The sequence below is a fragment of the Paralichthys olivaceus genome, chromosome 14 (genome assembly GCF_024713975.1).
Source record: "Paralichthys olivaceus isolate ysfri-2021 chromosome 14, ASM2471397v2, whole genome shotgun sequence".
Taxonomy (NCBI): Eukaryota; Metazoa; Chordata; class Actinopteri; order Pleuronectiformes; family Paralichthyidae; genus Paralichthys; species Paralichthys olivaceus.
This window is the reverse complement of record NC_091106.1, coordinates 19,035,058-19,057,243: the sequence shown is the minus strand read 5'-3', so window position 1 is coordinate 19,057,243 and position 22,186 is coordinate 19,035,058. Positions and strand designations below refer to the sequence as shown.

The following is a 22,186-nucleotide window of genomic DNA, read 5'->3' as shown; positions in this document are numbered from 1 at the left end:
CAAGGTCCACACACACACACACACACACACTGGAAGGATGTCTCTGCTCTGTCTCCCATGCCGTCACATTCTCACTTCCTGATTTAGACAGACAGAGACCAATCCTCTGGGACACACACACACTTCTCTCTTATCCCTCACTCCTTCTTCCAGGCCTCCCCTCTTCTTGATCCGCTGCTCCCTCTCGTGGGGATGCAGGGAGGCGGGGCCGGAGGTTAGACAGATGGAGGTGGGTGATACACCGACACACACTCAGGCTCAGGTTTGCTCCTGCGGGAATGGTGTGATGGAGAAGGCGAAGGAGAAGGGAAACAGACTGAGAAACATGGAAGTCTCTCTGAAGCTTTTTCTCAAGTCATGAGAAGAGACAGACAGACACAAATACATGTTGGACTCACAAATGCTGATTCCTGACCAACCTCTAAGATTGTTCCACCACATCATTACAGTTAAAGTATATTTACACTGCATGAGTTACTCATGTCTGCACAGCTGGATTGACTGGAGATTCACTTTCACTATAGACATTCCCCCAAATTCAGCCTGATGTGTTTGATATCTTTAAAAACTTGATTCGAAATAAACTTCTGTGGGTTTTAACAATGTCTGGCTTCTCAAGATGATCTTGTACTGACCCACTGCTGCGTGTCAAGGGGGTTTGAAAGTGTTTTTGTCACATCTGAATTCTTGTTAGCCGTTTTTTTCAATGATTCTTCTTCTACAATCTGCTACAGTGAAAACTATACCAATCTTTACAGGGGTGATTGTTTGCTCATTTCTGTAATTGTTTCATATTCTATTTAATGTTAACGTTTAAATTAGAGTTCTTTATAATGTTCTTTTTTATTCTGTTTGAGAATGTGCAAAATAGTTTTAAATCAGATTTCATCCTAAAACAGGGATAGAGAACTGATCGAAGCTGTGTGGACCCTTTAACTTCACTGTATATTTATTTTATCACAGTAACAATTGCCTCAGCTTTGGGGCTGTGAAAAAAGAGTAGTGTGAGAGACGAGACTGAGTAAGTATAAAAAGTATAAATGCCTGGGATTGAAAAATAACAGATCATGAAAATCAGTGGTGTAAAAAAATGACAAGAATATCAGTAATTACTGGTGTCGGCTACTGTGGTACATCGTACCCTCCACTTCTGTCCAGTAACAGAGAGACAGAGGGGAGACAGTTGACTTGTAGAGCGCTGCCAGGTTTCTTTTCCCGTCTTTCTGCTTGTTTCCTCTGTCACTGCTGTCAACAGCCGCTTTAGGTCACTGAGAGGGTACCGCTCCATCTACCTGTGTTTTAGCACATCACACGCTGCACTGCACCCAGCACACACACACATGTACACACTCAGAGGGAGAGTCGACTTGTCGAAGCGGATCGAGGAGCAGCACAGGAAACAGGGATTTGTTTATATGAATTGAGTGACCTGGCAAAGGTTGTCAATTAAAGGAAGGAAAAGGGAGGAGGAGGAAGAGGAGGTTTATGGGGGTGAGGCAAAGCCTTCCTGTGAGGAGGTGAATATAGAAAGTAAATAATAGATCCTGGAGATGAATTATTGAAGCAGTACATTGATGCTTTCATGTTGGGGGAGATGAGCCTATATTCTTGGGTTCATTCATAAAAAAGGTATATGGGGGAGAGATGGGAGGCGGATGAGAAGTCGAGGAAGAAGGAAGATGTTGTTGCTATGTCAGGTTGAAGTTAAGAGCTTTGTGTGTTACACTGTCCAGCACCACACAGTCACTAACACTGACTCACTCACAGCAATGGTCCTGGAACTACAATCATTATTTAATTCTGTTCTGAACCACTTTCCTTCATTATGATAACACACACACACACACACCCACACACACACACACACCCGCTCAGTCTCCCTTTTGGGTGACAGGTGACAGAACAGTCTACATCATCATAGGTCTACTCTCTCTTACTGTGGACTGTGGACACACACACACATACACACACACACACACACACACACACACAGACACTCCCTACTACAGTAGACAGCTCCAGACATGCCAGGGTTGGACATGCCCAAAAGGCAGAGCCTGTTCACCTATCAGCTGGTGGCAGACAGCAGAATGTGTGTGTGTATGTGTGTGTGTGTGTGTGTGTGTGTGTGTGCGTGTATGTCTGTTCCTGTACTTATGTCTTTGTGAGGCCCATTTTAAGCATAGACCCCTCAGGGTGAGGACATGTTTGGAGAGTGAAGGGCTGTTTAACTTGGTTTTAGGGTTAGAATTAGTTTTATGTTAGTATTTGGGGTTAGGCATTTAGTTTGGATGGTTGAGGTTAGGGTAAGTGGCTCACTAAGATAGAAGTACAAACATGTCTGTGTGTGCATGTGCGTGCATGTGTGTGTCTTTGCAAAATGCCAAACCTGTACCTCGACTCATGCCAAGGGGACAAAAAGCTTCCTAACCTGGATGAGATCCTGTGTTACGACACGTCATCAGTCCACCAGTCAGTAGCTTGTGGATTTGGTATTGGGGCTACTGACGTGTCACAGGACATGCCAGGGAAAAATAAAAGTGACACGAGGAGGCAGCAGCCCACCCAGGACTGCTGGCACGGCAGCCAGGGGCGGGGCCAAGACAGCATGGCACACGCCGACCTTGGACCCCCCCCTTTCCCCACAGGCTCTGACATGCGGCACGGGAGCCCCTCGGCCCAGTGAGGGGTGGACAGCCATCTGACAACTCCCCACCTGCATGACCTTTACCATGCTTGACCCCCTGCAGGAGACAATCACCTCATAGCAAACAGCCCCATGGGAGATGTAGACACAGCACAGCCAGGAAGACACACAAATAGACGGACGTGCATATTGCACGCACAGACTGACAGAGAGTTAAAGGGAGGGACTGTAATTTAGTCACATGCATAAATGCTTTCGACGAGTCATTCAAATCTGACACAAAGATGTTTGAACCTCAATAACGTCACAGCTTTTCATCATTTAGTTGCCATGGAAACCTACAGATAAGCTCTGTTTGGGATTTAGCCATGTGGGTGGAACCACCGGTCGGGCCTAATCAAAATATGACAGTTTGTTAAATCAGCTGATCGGCTGTTCACGCATTTCCAGTTTATTGGCCTGTGAAACTTTAAGCTGTTTCAGGTTTCCAGACAAATCAATGGATGGAATAAAAGAAACAGACATTTATAAAAGGACCAATGAAGCTGTAAGGAAAAGTAAAGGGGAAACAGTTGCAACACAGATTTCATACTGACCAGTCGAGTTGAATTAATTTGACTTGGTTTGTCCTGGACGTACCCTTATCAAACCATTTTACAAGATGTAACACAATTTGATTATGAATGCAACAGCAACAATTGAGAGATTTCCGTTCACTCTAAAACAGAGAAGGTGTTTAGAAGAAAGGAAACAAAGAGCGGGTGACGATAAACAGGACTGAGCTCAGGGAATTAAATATTAAAAATAACTCTGTACAGATTTAAGGAATCAATGTCATGGGGATGAGACAGTTGAAGATGTACTTATTTCAAGCAGGACATTTACAAGAGTCAAGAAATTATGACGCATAATTAATAATAAACATTTTAACATTTTAACGTGGAGAAATGGAAAAAAGGTTTTAAAATGAATGGAACGCAGAGGGGAAATAAAAACTGAAGGTGGCAGTAGTGTGACAACGTGGATGTGAGCTGCAGGAAAATGTCACAGAAGAAGAAGCAGAAGAAGCAGAAGAAGAAGAAGAAGAAGAATACGTCAGTGTGACGTCATCACCGAGCGACCTTGTTTAGGGCAGCGGGCATGAAACGTTGCTGCTGTTGACGAAGTGAGTTTTCTCATTTGTTTTAGATTTTACAGCAACAACGGAGACACGTGGTTATATCGACCATGTTGAACGTTGCGTTTTAAACTTTCTTACGAACCTTAACGTGGTTTTAAATCATCGGCTTAAAGTACGAGCTGTGTTGTGCTAACGTTAGCATCTCAACCTGATAAAATAAGACTTTAATAATCTCGAAGGAAATTCCTGTGTCAGCTTGGTCCAAGATTACAGAACAATATAGAGTAGAATTAAATATAGAAAAGATAATTTAAAAAAAACACTCATCTATTCAGTCTAAAATACAAGTGAAGATTAAAATAGAAAGTAAAAATATAAGTGTATTGTAAAGAAATGTAATAAAGTGTTTTGATGGTTTAATTAAATACATCAACAAAACTGTCAATACAATTTTAATAACTGCAGAATCTGTTCCTCTGTGTTGCTATTTACATTATTTTACTTTCCCCTGAAACACCGAATCAGCAGCTGATTTAAATGTCGGATTTATTTTAACAGTGTTAAAAACATTGTGCTAACATCTTTTATTATTTGTTTGCTACTTAGGTGACCTGCTTCAGACAGTTATCTTCCTTTGCTCCGCCTTCATTCTTTGGCTCATTTCAACCACCAATGAATCCATTAATTAGACGGAGACTTCCTCCGTCTGTGAGGAGTCTTTTGACAGACATCGGCCCGAAGGAGGAGTGGACTGACGCAGAGCCTGAGGGAGTGACCAGAGATGGGATTCTGCTCCCGTCCAGAGGAGCTGACTCTGGACCAGAGGAGTTTCTCGTTCCAGCCAAGGCAGAGGGAGAGGAGTCTACAGAGGATGGGAGTTACACTGGGATCAATGCCATCTGCATGTTGTGTAAATGTAAACCCTCTTGCTACACCTGTCCTCGGTGTAACCTGCGTTATTGTGGCTTGGCTTGCTACCAGAGCCCAGATCACTCCGTCTGCTCTGAAGCATTTTACAAGGAGTCTGTTCTCGAGGAACTGAAGGATATAGGGAAAACAGAAGGCGAGCAGAGAAAGAAAATGCAGGAGATTCTTTTGGGCCTCAGACAAAAGGCAGAGAGAACTGATGGGGGGATGGAAGGTTTGTTAAAAGAAGCAGGTATTGTGTCAGATGACGTAGATGAAGGAGAAGAGGCAGCAGAGAAAGTACAAGTTGTGGAGCTCTTGTCCAGGTTAGCAGAGCTCCAACAGTCTGGAGAGGGGAGTGCAACCGAGATTGAGGATATTTTGAGAAAACTTGGAGAGATTGGAGATGGAGAGACGCTGCCTGGGGACTTAGATGAAGATGCTGAAAGTGCAGAAGGGGGGCTGGACTTAGCCGAACGACTCTCTGGGATGGATTTGGACAAACTTTCAGAAGAGGAGCTGTGGGAAGTTCTCAACGGCAAAGAGAAAGAGATGTTTATGGACATGATGAAGTCTGGAGCTCTGGGAAAACTCGTTCCCCTGTGGAGACCGTGGTGGGAGGAGCATGAAGGAGGAGGTAGAGCTCTGGTGGAGGAAGTGAGCAAATTGGAAAGTGAAAATTCAGCAACTGTGGATGAACAGGTTGTTTGTAATAAAGTCAAGGTGTCACAAGAAGTGGTTCAGAGTAAAAAAGCAAAAAAGATTAAAGAGAGACACACTGAGAAAACAAGCAAGAACAAGGGAAGTTCAACTGTTCCCACTGTGCCTCCAGTTTCTAAAAAAATTCCAAAATTGAGTTTGTTATGTGCAAATCCATCTCCCCTGATATGCTATGGTTTGACCAATGCACTTTATGGCTATACTTTCAGTCTGTGCTTCTTTAACGGTGACACTGATTCACTGATGTTTGAGTTTTGTGACATGATCCTCACTCTGTCAGAGGCACTGAACTCAAACAGGGTGTTCAACTCTCTCCAAGAGGCCTTAGGATGTGTTGAAACTCTCATTTTGGGTGGAGGGTACCTGGACAAGGAGGATCCACTGGCCCTGACTAGGGCAGTGGAAGCCGTTGCTCACATCATGACTGGCAGAGACAGAAAAGATGCTACAGGATACTGTCTGGCAGCCTTGAGTCAGCTTCGCTCAGTTCTCTCCCAGGCCAAAACTGCCCTTTCTAAAGAGGGAGAGGAAGGGGAAAGGAGGCAGAAGTACTTCCTGGCAAGCAAGAAGTGTGAATTCTTTCAAGCTTGGGTGTTGGACAATGCACCCCAGATTCAAAGACTGGCTGTTGAGTCATGGAATGAACACAGTAAAAGACAGAGTGCAAGGAGCAGCCTGGAGAAAGCAAAGACTGTAGTTGAGGAGAACTTGAAGAAAGGGAAGAAGAGAGGAAAAAGGGAGTTGATTGAAGAACTGAGCTAATAAACACTTAGTTGAAAATGTTGGATGTTTGTATTGAAATGAAAATATATGATAATAAATGAATACATTAAATTCTCACTGTGAAATTCAACCTGTGAAACGTCATTGCTGGTCTGTTCTTAATAGATCAATATATTTTTTTTAACATTTTAAAATGTATAATATGGAGGCTTGAGCACTCGTAAAGCAGCAGGTTCTGTTTCATCCTGATCCTTTGCTGTGTGTCCTCCACACTCTCCTCATTTAAACCTGTCATAAGTGAAAACACCCTCACAACTTTAAAAAATCATATTTTTTAATGTTTCACAAACAAAACAGATACACACTAAATTTCTAGAAAAGAAAAAAATTAACAAGGTAGCGTTTGTGCTTTTATTCGTTTTATGTAAATAGAATTTGAATTAATTTAAGAAAATGTAATTTATTATTGTGTGAAGAAGTTTTATATAGATTGAATTACAATAGAGTTAATTTCTTGTAAGATCAGTCTCCTGTGGAAGAAGCACTATGGAGTTTTTTTTACCTGTGGCAAGGAGGTTTAGTGTATTTGTCTGTGTCAGAGCAGGATCACACAAAAAACACATGATGGATAACGATGAAATTCGGTGGAAGGATGTGATACGGGTCAAGGAAAATCCCATTTCATTTTGGTGCAGATCCAGGAATATTTTAAAGTCTCTCTAACATCACTATCACTGATAATAAATAAATAATACACACATGGGTCACACTGTTCACGCGCTCAGCCGCTGTTCTCGCGATACTTGGTGTCACGTGGTGCGGATGCCCTTCCACACGCCGCTACAGGAAAACATGGCTGCCCTCTTGAGATCAGCCCGGTTACTCAGACTCTCGCCTTCGGGCTTGCTTAACATCGCGGGGACGAACAGAACCGGGCCGCCGCTCGGCCGCCTGTACAGCGGGGCTCTCGGCGGAAGCAGAACCGGAGCATGTTCCCGTCTCACCCGCCCTGCGCGGGATAGCGTCTCCATCAGGTATCACGCAGCCTGTTAGCCGGTGTAGCTGCTGCTAGCCACATGTGAAGCTGGACTGTCATTGAGGCTCAATGACAGTCCAGCTTCACACATGTGTTTACAGTGGTATAACCTGTAGCATCACGTATACTGTTCCGACACGTGTAGCATCATGTTAGACTCAGTTTCCTGCTAGCATTTTTTTTTAGCTTTAGCTTGAAATAAACATGGCCTCCCTTTTACATAAGGTGATGATCAGAGGTTATATATATCTGTATCCACTCATTCTTCAAACTTCATATCTTACACTATAGTTATGGACTTATTTCACTGGTGTAACTGTTAGCAGCCCCTCATCTGTATCTACGCTGTGTTGGCTTAAAGTAAATGCTAACTCTTAGCAAGAGGCTCATCATTGAAGTACAGCCATTCATTCTGTCAGGCTACAGCTACAAAAGATGTTCTTATCAAATCCAGTGATCAGCATTAAATCAGTAAGTGTCAGTAGATGATCTCAGGCCTCTTGATGACGCAGAGGCCTGAGTGCTGTTGTGGTTCACTCTCTGGGAGCAGATTTAACTCAAGGTCATGGCTCCTGAAGCAGCATTTCAAATGGTAAAGCATCCAAAGCTGCTGTGCATCCACGTGTATCTACATCTAGTGGATTATTAGTCAAATCCACTTGAAAGAATGCAGCCTATTACACCAGGGTTGCAAGAAATTCTCACTACATGAAGACAATAATACTCAGTTTGTTTGATTACAAGCATGATTAAGCTTAAACTACTGGACAGATTACCATGAAACTTGGTGGAAGGATTTTGATGTGGATCCACGACGTTTATATCAATTTCTATAACATTGCAAGATTTTCACAGATTTCCCAGGGAACAACTTGTGGACCGTGATGAATGAAAATCTGGCATATTCAGGGTTTGATTTATATCACCGCCAGTTAATAAGTAACAGAAACTACATCCTCTAAAATGACCATTAAGTTGCATCAGCACTTTTAACACCTACTAAACGTTTTAACCTTGATGAAGGTGGGAGTTTTTGCAGGCATCAAGCTCAAACATGCAAACAAGCTCAATCTTTTCTCCTCCCTCCCATCACCCCACACTCTCCCACTCATGTAGCTACATCCCTCTCTGCTCTAAAACTCCCTTCATCTCTGTCATTTTGTGACCCCCTCTACAGTCGCGTGTGGCCGTATACGGCGGGGTCTTTGCGTGGCTATTCTCTGGCTACAGACGAGAAGGAAGATGGCAGTGTTATGGTGCGGTCCAAGCAGGCTCAGCAGTTCGACTGGGCTCTGGCCAAGCTCGACAGCTCCGTGAGGAGGACAGGCCGCATCACCAAGACGCTGCTGCTCCGCATCTTCCATGACATCTGCAGGACAGGTAGGCAGGCCGAACAACAGGCCGGTGGAAACATGGATGTCAGATGAAGGGGTAGACCATCATTAGTTATGTTATAAAACTCTTGATAAACCAGCTCAGTAGGTGGTGATGGACATTAGCTTATTGTGAGAAACAAACAAACTAACTTATCCCAGAAAGTGTAGCTAGCTGTGTGATATCAGGAATATACAATCTATGCTAAACTGTGAAAAACAGTCCTGTCTTTCTCCCTCTCCATCCATCCTCTGTTCCTGTTGGTTCAAAGGTTATCCCAGTAGTAACCAGGCCTTGTTGCTGCTGCGTAGCTGTGGGTCGCTGCTGCCAGAGGTGCCTCTGGAGGAACGCACTGTGCTGGCACACCGGGTGTGGGAGAAGCTGCAGGAGCTGGGTAAGTGACAGCATCAATGGCAACAACTCAATCGTCATATCATCAAGTATTTAATCATTGTTTTGAGAGTAGAAGTTGTAGTTTCATTGTAATATTTTAAGATTTTTGCATTTTCCTCCTCAGGTGCACAGTTTGATGTTAGTCACTACAACGCCCTGCTGAAGGTTTACCTGCAGAATGAGTTCAAGTTCTCTCCCACTGACTTCCTGGCCAAGATGGAAGCAGCTAATGTCCAGCCCAACAGAGTAAGTCCTGCAAGGTGGAAGTAGAACTATCAATCACCGCAGTGACAGTGGAAATACATACAGATGCCCATATGGTGATTTAAGATGATTTCACGCTGTTGGATGTTTACGCCTCCCAGTAAAATTTTGTCTTTGACCTTGTTGGTCAACGACTGTGATTTCACAAAACACACTTAATTCAATCTTTTTAGCTGCACAATCTGCATTACATATATTATGAGTCCAGAAAAACCTGGATGTAAACTGGTCGGTTGAGACATACAATCCCAAGGTGTTGATTCTGGTCGTTCTGTTTTTTTTCCAGGTTACCTACCAGAGACTCATAGCAGCCTATTGCCAAAATGGGGATATCGAGGGAGCCAGGTGAGCATCCAGCCAATAGAGTTCATGTTCTGATGGGACACAGTTTGCGGAATTGAATATGTAATATGCTTGTATTTTGTAAGATACAGTATATTATGTATATATTTTCTTCCCCAGAATATTACAGTGTAGTACTGACCATTAGTCTTTTTCATCAGAAAGATATTGTATTTTTACATTCTTGTCTTTTCCCCATTTCCCACATCTTCTCTTCTTCCTCAGCACCATACTGGGTTTCATGAAGACCAGAGATTTGCCCATCACTGAGGCAGTTTTCAACTCTCTGGTGACAGGCCACGCTCGAGCAGGGTGAGTGTCACTATAATATTTAATGGGACATAATAAGTGTTGTGCTGGAGTGATTTTAACAAGCTGTAAACCTAATTGCTGTGCAGTGACATCGAGAGTGCTAAGAACATCCTGCCTGTGATGCGAGGAGCGGGAATTGAACCAGGTCCTGACACTTATGTATCACTGCTTAACGCCTATGCTGAAAAGGGAGACCTGGACAGTCTGAAGAAGGTGTGTGTGGTTTTCAAAACAATACTGATGAACATTTAGTACATGTGTAAGTTTGTGTCTGATGAATGGTTTCCTTCTTAATCTGTCCTCTCAAACACTCCTCACACTCCTGTCTTTCTTTATCAGGCCATGGATGAAGCAGAGAGTGCAGACTGCAGTCTGATGGACAGGGACATCATGCAGGTCATCTTCACTTTGGCCAGGGCCGGACACCAGGAGCACATCCCAGACATGGTTGAGCGCTTAAGGCACGAGAGGGGTTATGTGCCAGGTACACAAAACTCAGCAGCTGAAATAATATCACTCCAAAAGACTGACTTTTTTAATCTGTTGTATACACTTGCTTGATGAAATTGAGATAGGCTGAAGAACCAGATTTGGTAACAGTCGTATTGACAGTGATATGAGGCTGAGAAGAATGTCCATTTGTTTTTATTGCAGATGCTATGAACCTGTGTCTGAGCCTGATCACGCAGGGCCAGGAAGAAACGTCTTTTCACATCCTGAAGAGTTTCTCCACACTGGAGCCTGACAATTTCAACTCTGATTCCTCAAACATGGGCAACTTCTTCCTCAGACACTGTGTCAACATGGACACGGTAGATAAAAACATTCTCTCACTTCTCCCTAACATTGATTTTTTAAAGAGTCAATACATGCCAGCGTTGAACACTTGAAATGTATGTTGAGTTTGAATTCAGATGTTTAGATACATGTTTCTTGTGTCTTTCTGTGTGCTACAGTCAGTGGAGAAGCTCACGAAATACTGTAAAGAGCTCCAGGAGACAAAGCGGCACTTTGCCCCGCTCACCTTCTCTCTGCACTGTGCTCTGGAGGCCAAGAAGACTGGTATGGCACATGCTTTCATGACTTGTCTTGGAGAGGGACAACAATATCAATAGCTATTTATCAATTGCTGTGCAATATAAGAAATAACAATATGAAATTTTGGTGATTTCACACAGCCCTATTTGATATACTGTATTTTGAGTGCAATATTATGCATTAACCTCTTGACAGATGTTAAGCTGCAAATTATATTAAATCAGTCTTTTGTTTTTGTTCCAGGTTTGTCTCTAGAGCTGATGAAGATATTGAAGGAGCAAGGCTTTCCCATAAGGCCACACTATTTCTTCCCCCTCTTCATTCAGAATTCGAAGGACAACAACTCTGCTGGTACAAACACACACAAACACAGACTGTGTTGACTAGTCATTGAATTATGCAACTATTTGCATAACAGTAGCTTGGAGAATCTGAATCTAAAGTTGATTTGTCATGACGACCTTGTAAAGCTGTGACGCCCCAAATATGAAGGAAACGTGCACAAGCTCTTTGTGCATCCAGTCTGACCAGGGGAGAGTATTTTTTGGGGGAGCATGATATTAGCTGTGTATGAATGTGTGTTATTTTTGTTGCGCAGTGGGGTTCATGACATTCTCTGTCCTCTGTACCAGAAAGGGCTTTTAAAAGGAGAGTTTCCCTCAAATATTAATGTCTCACAGAGTGGTCCAGCTGGGACAGATTTCACTGAGCTGGGGCAGTCGAGGGCAAAGAAGTCTGATCCCCGAGTGAGAAAGTTGAAGCCGGAAGAGATGAAACAAACACGTGCATACACACTTACTCAGAAATACACACATATCCAAGTCTCTCTGGAGAGATCTCGGAATAGATCACCAAGTTAAGAAGAAGTCTCAACGTCAGCCACTCACAGCAGACGAGCTCTGCACCAAAAAGACTCAGACTTTGGGAAAGTTCACTCTGACAGGAAGGTCATATTTTATATTTCTCCTCATGATCTGCAAACACTTGTCACCTTTTGCACAATCACAGAGGCTTTATTTTCTTTATCTAAATGATGGCAGCAACTTCTTATGGATGATAGGGATGATCTACTTAGAAGACATTAATTGCCCATAATGCACCTCTGTCATCCATGGAATTTTAAACAGTAAATGTTCCAAACAGCCGCCAGTGTACCACCTTTGCAGAAGCTGAAAAGTGGTGCACATCGTGTATGGATGGTTGATCTGGTGACCTTTGCCCCGTGGCGGGGGCACCTAAGCCTTCTCGTTAGGATGACTGGGGGGCTCTCCACATGTATAGACACATACATGAGAGCACATACTTGCCTGAGGCTGAGGGGTCGGAGGTCATTTTGCTCCAGTAGCTTACTTCAAATCTATTTTATCTAACCAAACTTGTTTCAGTCCACATCTTCTACTGTCCCTCACTCCAGTTCTCCTTTTCCAATAAGGGTCTGTCCTCAATATTAATTTCCAAAGATGCAGCTGGTCTGTGTTCAACCCTTTTAAACTACACTTGATGACCCATAGCACCCATGTTTGTGTCTAGCTCTTCTTTTAAGAATTGAATTAAATTATACTCACTGCAAATAACTAAAACCATGAATTAAACTGACTTGTTTTTGACAGTGAGAGCACAATGTGTTGAATCTTAATTCAACAGGACATTGAGCTTTTTACTTTCTTCAGACACTGATCGTTGTGTGGTTTTTCTTCTTCTGAACATTTTTATGTCTCAGCAGGTGAAGTTAAAGAGAATACTTTTGTTCCCAGTTTTCATCTCTGAAGGCAAATGGTTATTTTCTTGAAATTTTGTTAGTGACGTGCTTGTGGTAGAAATCGTGTCAGTGACCGATGGTCTGCATTTGGAGACTTGTCAGAATTCACCACTCATTAGCGACCCTGTCAAATGCGTTCAGCAGCGTCTTGGCTTTTAAGTGCTTTATTTATTCTGAGCTCCGGCTCTCTCTTTGGGGTTTTTTAGAGATATTAATAAATGATGTATTTTCCTCCTGTCAGCTAATTGACAGCATTTGAGCTGGCAGGGGGAGAAGCTGGTTAGACGAGTGTGACAACGCTGCAGATTGACTTCTCTGTGCGGTTGAGACAGATTCTCAGTTTAAATAGTGAGATGCCTCAGTGCCTGTCATGAAGAAGACGATGAGACATGAGTTTAGACTTGCACAACCACACAAACGCGGAGACACACACCCAGACTTTAAATCTTCAGTCTCAAAGCCACACAAACACATTAGATGGATTCCATTTAGATATCACAGTGTGGGGAAAAAGAACGGAAGGAAGGAAAGTGGAGAAACTTCTCTTTCGTTTACACACCCGCTTCGCTTCCGATGGTGTTAGCCTTAACCCTCATGAATGATGCAGCCTCTTTTTTCTCCCTCCTCTCTCTTTCTCCTTCCTGCTTTCTATACTCATTGGCTGCTGGAGGTGTGTTTGTGTGTGTGTGTATATTGTGTGCGGGGGGAGGTCGGGGGCAGTGCAGGTGATGTGACTGATGCAGAGTGACTTGATTTCATGTAAATGCAAGCGCTCTGAGGGAATTCACTTTGGATTACGCGCCCCACTGTGCACGGCCCATGAAATATTAAGCGCCGTGTCACTTTTTGTCCACAGGTGTCACTAGCGGGCAGAGAGGCCAGAGCCTTGGAATTGGAGGAGAGGTATGGGGGGAGGGATGAGGAGGGCAGAAAAAAAAAAAAAAAAAAAAAAAAACTCCCATTGCATTTTGATGAGGTGTGGATTTGGCGGGTTTAGCAGAAGCATATGCTGGGCCAAACTTCCCACCTGCCGCCAGCAAGTCACCGCTTGTCAGCTCTCGCGACGTAACACGTTCTTATCACTTCTGACATGGCGGCGCAAGAAAAAAAAGGGAAGGGAGTGTTTTTAGGCTTGTGTGATTTAGGTGATGAGAGATTTAAAGGCCTCCTTGTCGACTCTGCTTTCCCTCTTTGCTGTCTCCCCTCTCCTCACCATATTTATTTAATTTGATCCGTTTCACTTTTTCTTTAATGCATCTCTCTCTTTCTAAAGGCTCTTTACTACTGGTCAAAAAACCCACAAATATCTGACATTTGTCTATAATGGGAATAGGCATTGGCATTCACTCCCCTGTCAAACGACTCTGCCGTAGACGCAGGTTTTAATTGGCTGCGATCTGCAGTGATAGGAACATAACACCAGGGTGAACGCGTCAATTTTGCAACAGAGGCAACACCTAATGACAATGGGGGAAAGAGTCAATAGCCTTTTTTAGCGGGTTTTGCTGCATTAAAACATTTATACCTGCAAGTTTTGGTGCAAAAGAGATGTAATAGAGTGCAAGCACTGCCACAATTCTGTAATTGAGTCTCTCATTTACTCTATTTTCACCCCAGCTGTTAATTGGTGGGATGTGAGCCAAGATGAGAAAGGATAAAAAAAAAAGTGTGGATGACATCACAGCTCGTCTTGCCTCATGAAATGGACATTTTCTTGCTCTTGCTTCTGTTTTCATAAAACAACTCGTCATCACCTCACAGCCGACAAACTACCTTTAGAGAGTCAACGACACGGAGAGATAGAGAGGCAGATGGTGTCGGGGGAGAAAGAAAAGGAGAAGTGACAGGTACTCATGTCCAAGGACGGGAGGAGATGACAGCGGCCGGTTCACTCCACTCCTCTTTTCCTCTCTTTCCTCTGTCCTCACTTCTCGTGTGTGACAGTTAACCTGAAGACATGAGTCTGATGATGATATCTTGTGACCACTGCCATGCTTAACTCACTGTTTTGATACTTTCTTGCCCGGATGGTATGTCAGACTTTATGCTGACCAACCTGGAGAGGCCTCCACTCTTCTCAGTTCTCCTCTGTCCCCAATCTTTATTTAAATTGATCAGACAGGGGAAAGTAAAAAAAAAAAAAAAGGGTTGCTGCCGTGTAACGAGAAAAGGCTCGGAATGAGAAGTGTACAATTGACACTACAAAATGTAAACCTCTGCGTTTGGTTGTGGGATTATGAAAAAAGGACTGAACTGATTTCCATGAAATTTTGTAGAGGAGTCGAGCATCACTCAAAAAAAAGAATCTGTTTAATTTTGGAGTTGATCCATATAAATTAGTGGATCTAGGAATCTTCTCTCTCTTTGTGGAGGTTGTGTTTTCAACCCTGTCCATTTGTTCGTTGTTTGGTTTGTTTATTCATCAGGAAGCAGAAAAGGTCAGGCTGTTTTAGTGAACAGTACCACTCACAGATGGCCTTTCTTCGTAGCCCGACTTATAACTGCTTACCTAAGTCATGTAGTAATATTTGTCACAGGCCTGTAAATAAAGGGAGTGAAAACTGAGCAAAACACTCTGAGGTTGAAAGGGTTAAAAGCTCTTGCCTGCAGACTTGACTTGCAGAAACACACAAACATGCTTGTTGGACAACAGAAAAGTGCTGATTATGAGGAAAGCTCACATGCTGAGGCTGGAAAAGCGCGAGCGAGAAGGGCGGCGTATGCATTTATACGTCCAGCTCTCCATTCACTTGTTTTCTGTCTGTCTGACTCACCGTGAAATTGATTATGGATTATTCAGGAGGAAAGCAGGTGCTCCCTCTCTTCTTTCATAAAAACAGGCCAGGATGAAAGCGATTAGGGGGTAAGAATGGACGGCAGACCGGATGGATCCTCCATTGAGAAGAAAGAGGAAGATCGCCTGTTTACTTTTTCTTGAAAGCAGGCTAGATGGATAGTGAGAGGGGCAGATGAACGAGTGATATGGATAGATGGATGGATGTAGTGGTTCAGGTAGCCCCCACCTGGCATAATGCACCCCCCCAGCCGCAAGTTTTAATGGCATATAAAAGCCTCGGCCTCATCTTTTATTCAGCTAAAGAGAGAGACTGCCAGGTGAACACATACGTCCCAGGAGGATGCGGAAACACAGGGCTGTATATATGTGTGTGCGTGAATTTGTGTTTCATAACCTGCATGGAAAGCAAATACACACAGCTTCTGGTGGTGTGTCAACTCGAGGAGGCACTTTATGGTAGTTTACTGAAGTCCACATGGGAGCAAGGTGTATTGGTACCTTTGATGCAGTTTTATATAGCAACTAGATATATTGATATTTTTGTCCTAAACCAGCATAGCAACACACAGTAAGAATGAGCACACGTACACCGGTGCGTACATGAGCTCATTTAGGCCCATGTCCTTTGTGGGCACCCTCCCAGACATATGCAAAGTGCTGCAGTGCCTTCTCCATATGTGCTCACACTCCCAAAAAAACACACACACACACACACACACACACACACACACACACACACACACACACACACACACACACACACACTTGCGGGCATTTTGAGTATGTGTAAGCGGCTGTTCCATATGCATGTGGCTGTTTTGGCCCGTTCCCTGGGGCAGGACCTCAGGGCTCTGCTAGAGTGCAGGGTGATGGTGCAAGAGTCCACTTCAGGCCGAGTGCGTGTTTCTGTGCATGTATGCAGTAGTCCAAGGTAGAGAGATGGGTGGCCATTAGCATTTTGTGTGTGTGTGTGTTAACCGAAGGGGTGACAGAAAGTATGTGCCAGCTCATTTCTTAGAGCCATATTTTAACAGTGGGTTCACAGCTCCAGGCCTGTGCATGAGAGTGAATGGAGCAAAGTGCAGCCAAAACATCAAGGTTTGTTTTTTCAAACTGGTGGGAACTGATCTCTTCCTCTACTATTTATCCAAATGTAAAAATAATTCTTATTATATATGCATTTGCTAGACCAAATATTTATTTTATTACTCAGAGAAAACTGACGTATTTATCTAGGAAGAAATTAAGGTCTTAAATATTCCAAAATCTTTCAAGGCTACTTCATCTTATCTTCAATTATGAGGAACTGCAAGTAATTCTGGCACTCTTGACATTCCCTCATATTTGTCATAGGTCTTAAAGTCCTAAATACAACTTTTTGATACGTACAAACCATGAAATATGCTATTAATTACTTTTTGTATGTGCTGCAGGTATAACGGAGGTGCTGAAGAGCATGCAGGAACTTGGCGTGTCCCCGGACGCTGAGACTTTGTCCATCTACATCCTCCCTGCCTTCCCCAGCACAGAGGCAGCTCGACAGGCGCTCACGGTAATCCATAAGTGTGTGTGTGTTTGAATGTAATGTGATTCAAATTTATTTTGTTTTCTGTTAGTTTATTGATTTTAATTTCATTCAACTTAGGATGCTGGCATCCCTCTGGACACTGAGAACTTCTTGACTTTAGAGGTTCGCGCCTTGGCAGTGAGCGACTTGGCAAAACTCTACACCCTATGTAAGCACGCACACACACACATACACGCACACACACCACTGCATCTCGAGCTCCCATCATTATAAAAATCGCTGCTATGCCTGCGGGCTAATTGGGCCAGCGTCAACACACACAGAAGAATTTCAGCTTTCCTTCATACATTTCCCCTCGTACCCGTCTGTGCTCATCAGGCCTTTTAAGAGATTAGCCTGTGTGAATATGTAAAGAGCGAGAAATGAGAGGTGCCTGAACCGGCAGAGGGATGGGATCAAGAAGTATTCTAAATAATGTATGATTCTTCTTGTTTTCTGTCTTTCATCTCGTTTTAGTCTCAAACATCCAGCTCTGGTTTTCATATACATTGCTCTCCTTCGTCTTCATGTTTTTCAGTGTCCTGATGGATTTTTAATTTTTTTTTTCCTGATGAAAGTCCTTCTCCTTGCTGTACAGTATTACCGGAAACACAGAAAGCTTCCTTCAAACTGTTAATCAAGCAAAGAAATTCCAGACCTTTGTTGCTTTCACTTTCTTAGATTGAAAGAATTCACGGCTTCCCTTTCGGTTTTAAACTGTTTTAAATTGAACGTGTTTGGCTTTTCAGACTTTTGCTCACAAAAATAATTCAAAGTCGTGTCCTTGGACACTAGAACTGGAATTATTTCACAATTACTTTCTGCCCAGGGTCCCTCATACCAGATATAAAAAAGAATTTGTAGAATAATCAATAATGAAAATTGAGTGCAGCCCTGGAAATCTTTAGGAACTTTAAACTCTGTGGTTTTCGGAGTGCTGGTTTAGGAAACAGGCATTTCAGAAACTACAGAACTACCTTTTGTGGGTTTTTTGAGCAAAGATTTTACTTTTATTCTGGTTGGGCTGCACAGTCGGCAACAATAGAGGCCTTAAGTCAAACTGGAAATTACCCAGAAGTGAATGCGTTAACAAAGTGTGGCGCAGGATGATGCTGAAAATTCACTAGATATAAGTAAAATTATTCTTGCTCAACTTAATTTTTGCCAGCATCACCAAAGTTCCATACAACACATATCAGCGTTTCCAAGGGAATTCCTTCGATCTATGGTGGTATGTAAGTGCACGAACACGGCTCTCACGTGGCAAGGGATTCTGAGTGACAGGGTACACACACTTGATGACAAGACAAGTTCTTGCATGTATTCTGTATGTGCACAACTGCTGCTTGAAACTATGAGGTGTGACTGTCTTTGTGGATGGTAACAACAATAGGTTCATTATGAAACTGTGGCAGGACGAATTAGAATCTGAAAGGCAGCCGAAGTTTATGTGATTGATGGGAAACACTGCGTATACAGTAATCACATCATAAACCACATTACTCAGGACACATGAAGACAAGTTGTTTCAGGCTTTTCTCTTTATTTGCCTGTAATCTTTTTCTGTCTGTCTTCATTTCCAGTGTCAGATCCGTCCTTCCCCCCGTTGGACCATAACCACTTCCGCAGCAGCCTCATCCTGGGCTTCAGAAAGTGAGTCAATTAGCCCGTAGTCTGCTCATATTCTCCATCATTCGATATTCCATATTTCTCCATATTTTGCCTCATAACTCTTGACTGGCATTTTAGGGAGGCCTGTAGCACTATTGGAGGTCACTGCGGCATATGCTATGAATATGACATGTGCAGCATATCACACCATCTACAGCGTGGATGTGTATGGGCAGCTGTGGGGAAAACACTACATCTCACACACACACATGCACACACGCACACACACACACACACACACGGGTGCCTCATGCATATGGAGGCCTTCATCCCTCAGCTCTCGCCCCAAAGCACCGTGGGAGATATGTAAATTAGCAGATGCCCACCACTGCCCCTTATACCCAGACCACACACACACACACACACACACACACAGAGTTTGCCTTAGGACCACAGTCTGACCTGTGGGCTTTTGTTGAAATGGGTGTTTATGAATATTTACAGTTTAACACCACATGTCCACACAAAAACATTGGGGTCCCTGAGCGAAGCTGGAGGTGAGTCAAAGGGAAAAGTGCTGACCTGTCTGCAGGGACCAAAGTATTTCTTCCACTTAAAAACAAGAACGTGCTCAGTTTAGCTCAACTTTGAATTTTTCAGTCGGTCCATAAATTCCATGTCGTAGCTGATTGGAAACTAAACTGTGGATGTTAAAAATTAAACTCACATAATGGATGAAATAAAGATAATGGGGTGTATTTTAAGAATGTATCCTTTTTAATTAAATAAATAAATAAAAGGTACAATGAACGTTTTTGTCCTGGGAGCATATTTTTATAGTTTTTGTTTTAACGTTGTGAAAAATACATTAAAACATTACAATAAATCAAATGAAGTAAAGAATAAACTTCTCTTGAGATGAGAAATCTGCTGTAGGTCTTTTATATTTTCAAGTACAAATTTGGTGATTTTAACAGCAGATGATGTATTTATTTATTTTTTATTTTTTGAACCCACAAATGTAGGTTTCCAGTTGGAACCTCTTCTTGTGTGAAGTTTGGTTCATTTAAGTATATTCACTACTTGTTTGTCTTGTTTTTGTGGCTAAATCCACTTCCTCTCCTCCATTTGCTTTGCACTCATTGCATTAACACACACACACACTCCTCTGACTGTTAGGTTGCCTGACAGGGTCATAATTGGGCTTGTCACTTGGGAACTGTGTGTATGTATGAGTGTGTATGTATGTTTGAGTGCCTGTGTGTGTGTTTGTGTGTGTGTGTGTGCGTGAAAGAGATTGCCGTGTCATTGCAATGCGGGACCTGCCCCTGTCAAAGACAAGGTCAGGGGATAATTTAATCATTAAAGACCTCTTCTTCTTCTTCTCCCTTTTCCTTTCATCTCCCCCTCTCTCCTCGTCTCCGCCAACTCGCTGACAACGCCAGAAATGTCACACATTGTCATCATTTAGCCTCAGTGTGTGTGTGTGTGTGCGTGTGTGTGTGCGTCTCTCTTTTGAAGCCATCTCTCTTGTCTCTTGTACTGTGGGATCGAGGGTGTCAAACTGAGAAATCTGATGCGTATACTTGCTGTATAGTATTATACTACCCTGTTGGTTCCCTAGCTATGTTCTGTCTGTGTATGTGTGTGTATATATATATATATATATATATATATATATATATATTATGATATATAATAAATTATTACTTGCTGTCAAAAAATGTATAAATCTGAAGTTATTTAGCGCTAATGTTTTTCATTATATTTAAAAATGTATAATATATAACACATGAGAGATTATATATTTCCGTAGGGATAATCCCCAAAAAAAGATTCTCACACAAGTGTTAATATATATTATTGAGACATTTTCTGTCCTGTGCTTTGACAGCTTTCATCCTTAAGCTGATTAAATGTGAGAACATATTTTCATGGAAATGTGTAAAAATAAGAGCTGATTAAAGTTTTTAGGTTTTGAGTTTTCTCAAGGAGCTTTTACCGGTATAAGAAATATAGAATAACAACGATGAGAAGAATGAATCTGTTCTGGAAGTGTGTGGTGGACATGTTGCTTTAGCTCCACTGTCAGAAATTTAAATGGTGTTCTATGTTTTGCTTCCTAAAAGCAAAATGCTTGTGAGCAGATTGCACATTAATGCTGACATGTTCTAGTGTTGTTGTTGTTGACCTGCTGGTGAGGCCAGTCCACTGGGTGCTCATGTCTTGTCCTCTACTGCCCCCTGCAGGTCTGATGACGTGGAGAGCATGGTAAAGGTAGGTCTCTTTGTGAAGAATTGTCCACTGCTACAAAAAGATACAGGATTTCTGATTGTGAACGTATAACAGACAATACTTGAATTTAATAATTTATATGATGGCTTATTCATTGAAGCAAAATAGCCAAAATAAACTACCACCATCTGCTGTGCACTGAGTTTCATTTAGGGAGAATATACAATATGACAAGTGCCATCTGCTGTTTTTGATCTAAATCTCCTTATGGCACAGTGAGCGTTTAAATAAAGATATGTTGTCGGTTGATATTCATCTGGATTCAGAATATACAGTTTCTTTCCTCAACTGACAATTATCCATGCTGTTTAAAATACAAGCTTCTGCAAAATGTAGTTTTAATAATTTAAAGAAAGTTGTAAGACCCAGTTAATATAAAATAAGACATTTCTGGACTTTCTCACAGCCCGACCTGCGATGTTATCCTGCCTTAAACCTACAATAAACTACAGGGGGAAAGTCCTATGAGTCAAGTGTGTGTTAATTATTTGTCTTTTTTTCCAGATTACGGAGCTCTTCTACAGAGACAAGCGCTTCACCAAGGAAGGCTCCAAGCCTGCTGGTAAGAAAACACAGACACATATCTGTCAGTGTTCTCACATGCAAGATGTGTGTGTTTGTATGTGTGCGAAAGAGAGAAGCTTTGTGTTTTTGTGTATCAATCAGTCACATAGTGGTTTTCAAACTTGCAGACAGCACTCTCTGCAGTCAAGACACTTTCCTGCTATAATTCAGATGACAGAGCAATCCTGTGTGTGTGTATGTGTGTGTTTGCGTTTATGTTCAGTCTCATTAGCAGCAGACTGCTGACCGGCCCGCTCCTCGTCATAAAGCCCGTGTGTTTATGTCGAGGTGTGTGTCGGTGTGTGAGAGTGAAAGACCTGCACTCTCTCCGTCTGAGGAAACAGAGCCTGGCTGCTGACACAGCGCTGACTAGTTAAAGTGTGTGTGTGTGTGTGTGTGTGTGTGTGTGTGTGTGTGTGTGTGTGTGTGTGTGTGTGTGTGTGTGTGTGTGTGTGTGTGTGTGTGTGTGTGTGTGTGTGTGTGTCAGCGCTGGGCAGCATCTCTGGTCTGGCAGTGAGTGTGTGTGTGTGGAGTGTTAATGTCACTCTGTGTCAGTATGCGTGTCACAGAAAGTCCCCACCGCTGAAACTGGTGTGTGCTGGTGGGAGCGATGGAGACTGTTATCCATGTCACATCCTTTTAGACGACATCTGCGATTGTCTCTCTCTGTGTGTGTGTGTGTGGGTGAGTGAGTTGAAGTAAGGGGAGCCTGTCACTA

At 42.7% G+C, this 22,186-nt stretch overlaps 2 protein-coding genes across 2 annotated transcripts in view; both read left to right on the top strand.

The window, feature by feature from the left end:
- The first annotated feature begins 3,673 nt into the window (after positions 1-3,673).
- Positions 3,674-6,246, top strand: znhit2 (zinc finger, HIT-type containing 2). The gene is made up of 2 exons (XM_069538658.1): positions 3,674-3,812; positions 4,374-6,246. The coding sequence occupies exon 2, from the start codon at positions 4,440-4,442 to the stop codon at positions 6,153-6,155; it is 1,716 nt and encodes a 571-aa protein (XP_069394759.1). The 5' UTR covers positions 3,674-3,812; positions 4,374-4,439; the 3' UTR covers positions 6,156-6,246.
- A 676-nt stretch (positions 6,247-6,922) lies between these two features.
- lrpprc (leucine-rich pentatricopeptide repeat containing) overlaps positions 6,923-22,186 on the top strand; it is a 47,589-nt gene continuing 32,325 nt past the window's right edge. The window contains exons 1-16 of the mRNA XM_069538655.1: positions 6,923-7,150; positions 8,330-8,532; positions 8,798-8,920; positions 9,044-9,165; positions 9,470-9,528; positions 9,751-9,837; positions 9,924-10,050; positions 10,177-10,321; positions 10,492-10,649; positions 10,794-10,899; positions 11,119-11,226; positions 16,865-16,983; positions 17,077-17,167; positions 18,582-18,651; positions 20,859-20,886; positions 21,409-21,466. Of these exons, the coding sequence (XP_069394756.1) occupies positions 6,939-7,150; positions 8,330-8,532; positions 8,798-8,920; positions 9,044-9,165; positions 9,470-9,528; positions 9,751-9,837; positions 9,924-10,050; positions 10,177-10,321; positions 10,492-10,649; positions 10,794-10,899; positions 11,119-11,226; positions 16,865-16,983; positions 17,077-17,167; positions 18,582-18,651; positions 20,859-20,886; positions 21,409-21,466 (1,816 nt within the window). The 5' untranslated portion in view covers positions 6,923-6,938. The remainder of the gene's footprint in view (positions 7,151-8,329; positions 8,533-8,797; positions 8,921-9,043; positions 9,166-9,469; positions 9,529-9,750; positions 9,838-9,923; positions 10,051-10,176; positions 10,322-10,491; positions 10,650-10,793; positions 10,900-11,118; positions 11,227-16,864; positions 16,984-17,076; positions 17,168-18,581; positions 18,652-20,858; positions 20,887-21,408; positions 21,467-22,186) is intronic.